Here is a 10,605-nt window from a genome sequence, read left to right as displayed (position 1 = left end):
AGTATACAGTGATGTCAGGCTGCAGGTGCCAAACTTGGGCTCTGTGATGTGTGGTTATTGTAGTGTGTTCTGCTGTATATATTGTATATAGGGATCCAGATTTGGTGTTAGGTTGGGTGGTGGGAAAAGAGGTGGGGTGGGGGTCATCTTGTGGGACTGTGGGGTGTTTGGGGGAAAAACTGGCACTGCCTGATCTGACCTATGGATGCTGGACATGGACTGAGGCATGAGACGCAGGACCAGCTCTCAGGTCAGTGCGGGGGTTGGGAATGGTGGGCTTGAGTGTGGGGTGGTGGTTAGTTTACTCTTGTATTTATTTGTATAGTTTGTGGTTATTTTTTATACTAGATGGTGGCCCGATTCTAACGCATCGGGTATTCTAGAATATGTATGTATGTATGTACGTTGCGCATAGCACAGCCACATAGTATATAGCACAGCCACGGAGTATATAGCACAGCCACGGAGTACATAGCACAGCCACGGAGTATATAGCACAGCCACGTAGTGTATAGCACAGCCCACCAAATATATAGCACAGCCCACGCAATATATAGCACAGGTCACGTAGTATATAACACTGCCCACGTAGTATATAGCAGCCAGGCAGTATATAACACAGCCCACTTAATATATAGCACAGCCCACGTAGTATATAACACGCATCAGGTATTCTAGAATATGTATGTATGTCATAGTATATCACAGCTACGTAGTATATAGCACAGCCACGTAGTATATAGCACAGCCACGTAGTATATAGCACAGCCACGTAGTATATAGCACAGCCACGTAGTATATAGCACAGCCACGTAGTATATAGCACAGCCACGTAGTATATAGCGGCCACATAGTATATAGCAGCCACATAGTATATAGCAGCCACAGTATATAGCAGCCACATAGTATATAGCAGCCATAGTATATAGCACAGCCCACGTGACAGCCAAGTAGTATATAGCACAGCCACGTAGTATATAGCAGCCATGTAGTATACAGCACAGCCCACGTAGTATACAGCACAGCCCACGTAGTATACAACACAGGCCACGCAGTATATAACACAGCCCACGTAATATATAGCACAGTCCACGTAGTATATAACACGCATCGAGTATTCTAGAATATGTATGTATATACGTCGCGCTTAGCACAGCCACGTAGTATATAGCACAGCCACGTAGTATATAACACAGTCACGTAGTATATAACAGCCCACGCAGTATATAATACTGCCCACGCAGTATATAACACAGCCCACGCAGTATATAATACTGCCCACGCAGTATATAACACAGCCCACGCAGTATATAACACTGCCCACGCAGTATATAACACAGGCCAGGCAGTATATAACACAGCCCACGTAGTATATAACACAGCCCACGCAGTATATAACACAGCCCACGCAGTATATAACACAGCCCACACAGTATATAACACAGCCCACGCAGTATTTAGCAGTGTGGGCACCATATCCCTGTTAAAAAAAAAAAAATTAAAATAAAAAAGTTATATACTCACCCTCCGTCGTCTACCGAAGCTGTCCCGACACGCGCGATGCGGCCGCCAGCTTTTGTTCCCAGAGATGCATTGCGAAATTACCCAGATGACTTAGCGGTCAATAGTAAAAAGTTGGTCCGGGATGGGGTGACACACTGGCACTGACTGGAGGAGAGTAGGGAGGGGCCAATTCGCGGCTGAACTAAGCCTGTCGCTGATTGCTCCAATCAGCGACCCGGGATTTCCGTTACAGACAGACGGAAGTTACAAACAGACAGAAGTACCCCTTAGCCAATTATATATATACTAGATGGCAGCCCGATTCTAAAGAATCGGGAGTCTAGAATCCATATATACTTGAAATTCGGCAGGAGCTTGAAGAGCAACGTCACTGGGCCCGCCTCCACGCAGTAGAAACTTGCTGTGAGGTAAAAATTCAAAAATCACACCAAAATGGCGGGCGGAGTGTGTCACAGTACGGCACGTTTCTGATTGGTAGCTCGCAGCAGGCGGCAACCAATCAGACACTGGACACTGTTGACGTCACTTATCTCCGGACATTAGCTCCGGACAAAGCCACGGAAGTTGGCACAAATTGCAGGAAGTAGTATTCTAGGCAATCTTATATATAATTGCCTAGAATACTACTTCCTGCAATTTGTGCCAACTTCCGTGGCTTTGTCCGGAGCTAATGTCCGGAGCTAATGTCCGGAGATAAGTGACGTCAACAGTGTCCAGTGTCTGATTGGTTGCCGCCTGCTGCGAGCGACCAATCAGAAATGTGCCGTACTGTGACACACTCCGCCCGCCATTTTGGTGTGATTTTTGAATTTTTACCTCACAGCAAGTTTCTACTGCGTGGAGGCGGGCCCAGTGACGTTGCTCTTCAAGCTCCTGCCGAATTTCAAGTATATATGGATTCTAGACTCCCGATTCTTTAGAATCGGGCTGCCATCTAGTTCTGTATATTTGTATAATATATGTGTGAGGAGAGAATGAGAGGCTGGACCAGTAGTGTCCATTATACTATTTTCTGGCTGATATTTTTGTTATGTTGTGTTATTATTATTGTTATATTTTTCATTTTTATAATAAAAGATCTACAGGATGTAACTCAGGATCAGTACAGGGTTGTAATGTATGTACACAGTTACTCATCAAGTAGAATAGTGAGTGCAGCTCTGGCGGTATACAATAGGCTGTTACTCAGGATCAGTATGAGTAATGTAATGTTTACAAAGTGATTCAAAAGTAATGCAATGGGATTTTCACTACTATTTTATACTGCAGAATTATCCTTTGGATCGGTGGTCAGTATCACGTCCGTGTGGGTCTGACTTTCCGCACTTGTACGGATCAGCTGTTCAGCCAGATGTACACAGTTGCATACAGATTTGTGACTGTTTCCGGGTATTGCAGATATTTCTTATTATTTGAATAGGAGCTAATCTGCAGTACCTAAGATTGGCAGCTACACAGTGATGGCGCTGTGCTGTTCTGCTCCATACAATGTTTTTATCTGATTGGCGCGGTGCCGTGTGTTGTATCACTATCAATCTGATATTGATGATTTACCCTAATTATAGGTCATCAATATAACAGCAGTGGAAAACGCCTATAAACCATATATGTGCAATAATTGCGCAGTTAATGGAAACTTCAGACCTTAAATGAGTTAATCGTCATTTACTAACTAAAGTGATGAGTGACAATGTCAAATCTGTAGCCACAGTCACCAAGAATCAACAAGATGTGGAAAAATACCTTGATTTATTTGACAATGTTTTTATTTCACGTGTGTGGGTCATTAAGTAGAAAAAGAACCTTTTCACACGAATTCCTGGTTGGGTCTCTCGGATGGACCTCTGCAGGGTGGACGATCTGTTTGGCAGAATAGAAGAAAGACTGACAACCAGACAACATGAATCGCTATGGAGCGGGTAAAGAAATCTAGAAGTCTTAGGGGTGCAGCCAGGGACTCACCCCTCATACAGACACACAAAATATGGCATCTTGTATTGTAACCCCTGCCTAGGGGATCACAAAGGAGACGCTGAGATGACACAAAATACAGGGAAAAATATGGTCAACGGCAGGATTTTAAGGACAAGCCAGGTGGAGACTTGCACACAAGTAGATGAGCAATTAAAAAGGGCTAATAAACCCTCTCTGTATATAGGGTGAACCAAAAGAAGGTGGACGTTTATACATATACTAGATGGCAGCCCGATTCTAAAGAATCGGGAGTCTAGAATCCATATATACTTTATTTATTCAAATGTAAGAATAATATAATTAATAAATAATAGTAAGAAAGAACAAAAATAATAGGCAGTATATGGAGAAAACACCAAACAAAAGTTCAAAATTGGTGTGAAAATGACACTGAACCACTTCACAACTAAATATATATAGTTTTGGTAAATGGTATTATCATTTTTTTGACGAAATTCGGCAGGAGCTTGAAGAGCAACGTCACTGGGCCCGCCTCCACGCAGTAGAAACTTGCTGTGAGGTAAAAATTCAAAAATCACACCAAAATGGCGGGCGGAGTGTGTCACAGTACGGCACGTTTCTGATTGGTCGCTCGCAGCAGGCGGCAACCAATCAGACACTGGACACTGTTGACGTCACTTATGTCCGGACATTAGCTCCGGACATTAGCTCCGCACATTAGCTCCGGACATTAGCTCCGGACATTAGCTCCGGACATTAGCTCCGGACATTAGCTCCGGACATTAGCTCCGGACATTAGCTCCGGACAAAGCCACGGAAGTTGGCACAAATTGCAGGAAGTAGTATTCTAGGCAATTATATATTAGATATGTGTAGGGTTTGTGGTAGTTACTTCCACCTACTTTTGGTTCACCCTGCATATTCAATAAGTAGGTGAACACCTCCCGGCACGTATCCTGGGCCAAATCCTACAACTCATTTGGACTTTTTGGTATGGTAGAAAAATTTCTCCTATAATCTGATATCCACGACTGGTGTGATTCCGGATACCGGACTTTCCCACTATTGAACATCCAGCATGGTAGTGCTCAGACAATTTTGCAGGATACTGCACCAGTACCCATATGGCGAACCCATTGCTCTGCCCCCAGCCTTGCATACTCTGGTTAATCCTGGCCCAATGGCATTTCCAGAGCCGTGCAATGCATCACTTTCATGTCAATTAGGCCAAAATAAAAACCCCAAAAATACCCTAGCGGATCCAGAAACGTGGCAACCATGTCCTGCAACGTCAACTGCATCTAGATAAAGATAACTGCTGCCTCCAGATGCAGTTAGATAGATCCATTTACACTGCAAGATTATCTGGAATGGGTGCTCCTAGGAACGATCATCTTGCAGTCTAACCAGGCTGTCAATCACACAATGAACAAAACAAAAAGCTTGTTCGTCGGGTGAAATGATCTTTTGTGCTGCACAAAAGATCATTGTTTTCGGTAGCAATTTGTACTGTGTAAACAGAAGAGGCTCATGGCGCCCTTGGTTCCCGCGGTCTGCTCGTCCAAACAGGCTATGATGGCTAAATATTTACCAAATAGCGTTCGTTTAAAGGGATCCCCACAGCTGATCCAGGGGCAGCAGGACGATTTCAGCCATATGTCTGACTCTGAAATGCTGCGGCGTTTGAGAAAAAGATGTAGTTTAATGGACGAAGATGCAGAGTAGAGTAGACTTCTCTCAGCCAGCTCCCCATGAGTGACAGGTCTCTCCCAGCATGCGTGAGACCTGCCATTCCAGGTCAGCGGGTGGGAAGAAGCCGCCGCAGACCCACTGTCCGACTAGTCTCCCGTACAGCTCGGTCCCCGGTGGCTTTTTATAGTTAAACATAAGTGGCTAAAATCTTACACCAGTGTCTGCACAACATGTATCAGCCGTCAGGTTCTGTTTAACGCCACAGGTCGGTGGTCTACCCTTTAATCTAAAGGCGGTCTCCACAAAATGTCATACTTTATTGTTCCCTGTTATCAGCAATTTTAGGCAGAGGAGAAAATTGATTATATTGTTGGGATGACAGTTAAAGATCCACAAAAATTTCTGACCCGATGATCATTACTTATATCATGGATCTATAACCCGAAGCTTCCACAGAAACCTTTACAAAAGGTGTTACTGAAATCATCAGCTCTTATTTTAACACTGCTGCCACCTTTAAAGAGATGGTCCATGATCAGAAGAACATGGCTACTTTCTTTCAGACTGGTCCATGGTTTACGTCGGGTAATGCAGCTCAGCTCCACTGAAAATATGATAGAGCTGCAATACCTGACGCAACCTATGGGTGTGCTGTTTTGGGAAGAATGTGACCATGTTCATCTAGTTATCGACAACCTTGTTAGTGTTCCTTTAAAGGCAGGACAATATGCAGACACGTGCATCGTGTAACAGACAGGGAAAGCTGGATGTTCAGCAACATAATGGCATCTCCACGGTTAGCCTACAATTCTCCAGTTGTTGGAGTACTACAACTTTCAGCACAGCAGTGTCACCTAGGAGTTGTAGATCGACAATAGTAGGTTTGCACTGATTGCAGACTGTACCAAGGTGTAAAACCAGGTGATCCCAAAAAGAGACGTGGTTCCGGTAAAACAATGCGGTTTCCTTTGCATATGCTCATTATTATAATATATATTATTTTCGACAACTTTTTTTTCTTCTTTTTTAATAGTTATAGTCTTAAAAAAAAAATGCATCTTGTAGGATTCATGTGCAGGTAATCCAGGGTAGAGTCTCCAGGTCTGCAATATATGATTCCTTAGCGTCAAAGTTCTCTGCTGGCACAGGCTAGCCGTCCGCATCGATCTTGTGAGCTGAAAGAATGGAGAGGAATAAGACGCCGGTCATAAAATCACGCTGAGAGCTAATGTCACGGCGGCTTTGTCAGAGGACGTTACCACAATCTGATAGCCTTCTATGCATGATCTGGTTTTATGTGGACGTGAAATGTAGAAATTCAGGACATGCTGTGGAATTGGGAGTGGGGTGGTAACTTTTATATGTGACCCTAGGGGCCAAGGGTTCATTTCACTACCTATCCTATCATCAAGCATGCAGGCCTCCTAGGGCCCGTTTCCTGCCACATACTGGTGTAGATGACAGACATGTGTTACTAAGCAGAGCAGCGGCATGCACAGCTAGGACTAGACATTATGGGCACTATATGGCAATGCTACTGTGAGGCATTGTCTAAGGACTTTAGGGCTCTAAGGGCACTGGTCGGCATTGTGCGGGAACCTTATGGTATTATTTATCTGGGCACTGTGAGGAATTATCTGGGGACTTTAGGGCACTGGTTGGCATTGTGCGGGAACCTTATGGTATTATTTATTTGGGTCCTGTCAGGAATTGTCTGGGGACTTTAGGGCACTGGTTGGCATTGTGCGAGAACCTTATGGTATTATTTATCTGGGCACTGTGAGGAATTGTCTGGGGACTTTAGGGCACTGGTTGGCATTGTGCGGGAACCTTATGGTATTATTTATCTGGGCACTGTAAGGAATTGTCTGGGGACTTTAGGGCACTGGTTGGCATTGTGCAGGAACCTTATGGTATTATTTATCTGGGCACTGTGAGGAATTGTCTTTGTGACTTTAGGGCACTGGTTGGCATTGTACGAGAACCTTATGGTATTATTTATCTGGGGACTTTATGGCAGTGGTTGGCATTGAGGGGAAACCTTATGGTATAATTTATGTGGGCACTGCAAGCCATTGTCTGAAATTGTTATGGCAGTATCAAGCGCTGGTTGACATCTGCAGGAAATTTATGGCAATATTTATATGGACCCCGTGAGGCATGTCGTGCAAGCTTTATGCTACAGTTAATCAGTGCATTGTGTGGCGTAATTTGGGAACATCATGGCATTAATTGCAGAGGGTTGTGTGGCATTGTCTAGGAACTTTATAACATAGTTGGAGTTGTGTGGTATTGCCAGGGAACTATATGACATTATTAATCGGAAGATTGCGCTACATCGTCCAAGAACTTGGTGCTACTTAACGGGGCATTAGTACTACAATTATAAATAGAGAAAATGAGGATGGCAGCGTGCCACCTTCCGACAATGTTCTATAAACTGGCCTATAAACTCACACTGCTTTGGTATCCTAAGTGCCTCGTTGTCTCCAGACATTACTTGGTGCATAACCCCTCTGAATTGGTAAAGGATCTTGAGGCTTTTATCTTCTCCGATACAAGGGTCATAGAACCCCGGTAGTCCAGCCTGTGGAGGAAAACAGACAGGGTTAGAGGCCACAGGGACCGGGCAGATCTTCATCCTGGAAGTCGGACTAAAACCCAACATGGCTCCGATGCCCAGGGAAATCTATAAGAAACAGATGGAAAACAATTGTGTATTTACCTTTGAAGCTTCTGTGAGGATCAACTTCGAGTCTTTGACCAAGCACTGCAGGGGCACAGTCACGTCGATGACTTTCACACGCTCATTCCTTCGACTGTTATCGGTGACAAATTTACCATACCAGGCATTCAATATTATCAAACCTTAAACACAAAAATATATCTTTGTGGTGAAATTTATAGAGGGCCTGTTAGCTCTCCTTTTAGTAAATACATGTATCCACCATAAGAAAACCTTTTCTTAAAAACTCTACATTTTACAGTTCCTTTGTTAATCCACCTGGAAACATGTGAATAAACTGACAACTGGGTGTTACCATTCCCATACTGACAATATAATTATTAGCCAGCTCAGCACCATAACTACATAAATATGACAGATTAATAAAAAACAAACAAAAATATGTATTTTTTCAATCTTACCCATTCTAGATTCTTCTGCTTCTATGATCCTCCGTACAGACTCCTGCATTAATCGTACCTAAGGTTTTAAAGATACACTGAGGGTCATATTGCAGAACTTGACATTACAGAAGATGTAATGAAAGAGTAAATGATACATGAATGATAGAAGTAGACAGCTTCCCCCACTGTGATTGTCTGTATGTCGGATTTTCTGCATGATTCTGAAACAGGCTATTGTTCAGGTTGCACAAGTAATGCAGCTCCTCCAGGATGGCACATCCATACGTGTCACTGCAGGGTTACCAAGACCAGGGCTGTTACACAAAAAAAGCTGGATGGCGCATAGAAAGATATCGACTCAGCAATAGGACTTGAGGAGTTCCAGGAGGAGCATGGCCGGAGTCTTACACAATGACCTCCAGTGTCTACTGGTGTGCATGCTTCTGACCAAACTGCGAGAAACAGACTCCATGAGTCTGAGAACCTGACATCGCTAACAGTACCCCGACTACTGCTAGGTACCAGGATTAACTCATCAGAGCCATTATCAGACCTGACGCTGGTGCTGTTGTTCCTGGGTTCCTCCTGGTACAAGACAGTACCCAACCCCATGTGGCCAGACTAGGTAGCTCCTGGATGACGAAGGCATTGCTGCCAGTGACTGGCCTTCACGTTCCCCAGCCCTGAATCCAGTCGAGAACTTCTGGGACATTATGTATCAGAGCACCCAACATCCCCAAGCAGCGCCACAGACGGTGCAGGTCACCGGTGCCCTGATCCTGGACTGGGAGGATATCCCAGGACCATTCACGTGGGGGCTATGAATACTACTGAGTCACATTATTAATTTTTGTGAAGAAACTCATGCAAATTGGATCTGCCTGATCTCAGTATTGTACTTTGATTTTCAGGATGATTTGGAGCCCAGTCCTCAATTGGGTTATTTTAGGTTTCCATTCACAGATGATACGTCAGATTATTCTAAGCAAACTATAGTTTATATCAGTAAACATTTTCAACTTTTCAAGTCTTTCATTCATCAAGATTTGTAGTGTTATTTAAGTGTGTGTGTGTGTGTGTGTGTGTGTGTGTGTATATATAGACTGCTCAAAAAATAAAGGGAACACTTAAACAACACAATGTAATTCCAAGTCGATCACACTACTGTGAAATAAACCTGTCCACTTATGAAGCAACACTGATTGTGAATCAATTTCTCCTGCTGTTGTTCAAATAGAATAGATAACAGGTAGGTATTATAGGAAATTAGCAAGACAACCCCTATTTAGCCATTTCTCTGCTCTCATCGTTTTAGGCTGCTGCTTTGGTCACTTTTGCATTTTGTCATCGCGCTCACCCCTAGACGTCCTGTACAGTAGCATGACGAGGTGTCTACAACCCAGAGAAGTTGTTCAGGTAGTGCAGCTCATCCAGGGTAGCACATCAATGCGAGTTGTGGCAAGAAGAGTAGCTTTGTCTGTCACCAGAGTGTCCAGAGCATGGAGCAGATACCAGGAGACAGGCCAGTACACCAGGAGCCAGACATGGAGGACAACAACCCAGCAGCAGGACCCTCTACTACCTCCTCCTTAGTCCAAGGAAGAACAGGAGGAGCAGTGCCGGAATCCTGCAAAATTACCTCCAGCAGGCCACTAACATCCATGTATCTGCTCAAACTGTCAGAAACAGACTCCATGAAGGTGGTATGAGGGCTCACAGCCCAACACCATGCACAGTGATTGTCGAATCTCCCAGTCTTGGTGTTTAAATGCCAGAAAACACCAAGACTGGGAGATTCGACATTGGCGCCATGCGCCCTTCACAGATGAAAGCAGGTTCACACTTAGCATATGTGACAGATGTGACAGAGTCTGGAGACGCCGTGGAGAGCGATCTGCTGCCTGCAACATCCTCCAACACAAACCAGTAGGTTTGGCAGTGGGTCAGTATTGTTGTGGGAAGCATTTCTTTGGAGGGCTGCACAGCCCTCTATGTGCTAGCCAGAGGTAGCCTGGCTGCCATTAGGTACTGGTATGAGATCCTCAGGCTCATTGTGAGACTATATGCAGGTGCAGTGGGCCCTGGGTTCCTTCTGATGCATGACAACGCCAAGTCTTGTGTGGCTGAAGTGTGTCAGCAGTTCCTGCATGATGAAAGCATTGATGCTATGGACTGGCCAGCCCATTCCAAAAACATGAATCCAGCACATCTGGGACATCATGTCTCACTCCATCCACCATCGCCACGTTGCACCACAGACTGTCTACGAGTTGACTGATGCTTTAATCCAGGTCTGGGAGGAGAATCCTCAGGAGAAGATCTGTC

At 44.4% G+C, this 10,605-nt stretch overlaps 1 protein-coding gene across 2 annotated transcripts in view; it reads right to left on the bottom strand.

The window, feature by feature from the left end:
* Positions 1-3,256: 3,256 nt before the first annotated feature.
* DNAJC11 (DnaJ heat shock protein family (Hsp40) member C11) overlaps positions 3,257-10,605 on the bottom strand; it is a 176,808-nt gene continuing 169,459 nt past the window's right edge. Inside the window, exons 13-16 of one of the 2 annotated variants that reach the window (XM_069742229.1) lie at positions 8,299-8,356; positions 7,877-8,019; positions 7,609-7,738; positions 3,257-6,326 (exon numbers count right to left, since the gene is read on the bottom strand). In XM_069742229.1, coding sequence (XP_069598330.1) covers positions 6,301-6,326; positions 7,609-7,738; positions 7,877-8,019; positions 8,299-8,356 — 357 coding nt within the window. In that variant the 3' untranslated portion in view covers positions 3,257-6,300. The remainder of the gene's footprint in view (positions 6,327-7,608; positions 7,739-7,876; positions 8,020-8,298; positions 8,357-10,605) is intronic. The other variant, XM_069742230.1, reaches the window with a different exon arrangement.

This window comes from Ranitomeya imitator, chromosome 10 (genome assembly GCF_032444005.1).
Source record: "Ranitomeya imitator isolate aRanImi1 chromosome 10, aRanImi1.pri, whole genome shotgun sequence".
Classification (NCBI taxonomy): Eukaryota; Metazoa; Chordata; class Amphibia; order Anura; family Dendrobatidae; genus Ranitomeya; species Ranitomeya imitator.
The sequence above is the reverse complement of the archived record's forward strand: the minus strand, read 5'-3'. Positions and strand labels throughout refer to the sequence as shown.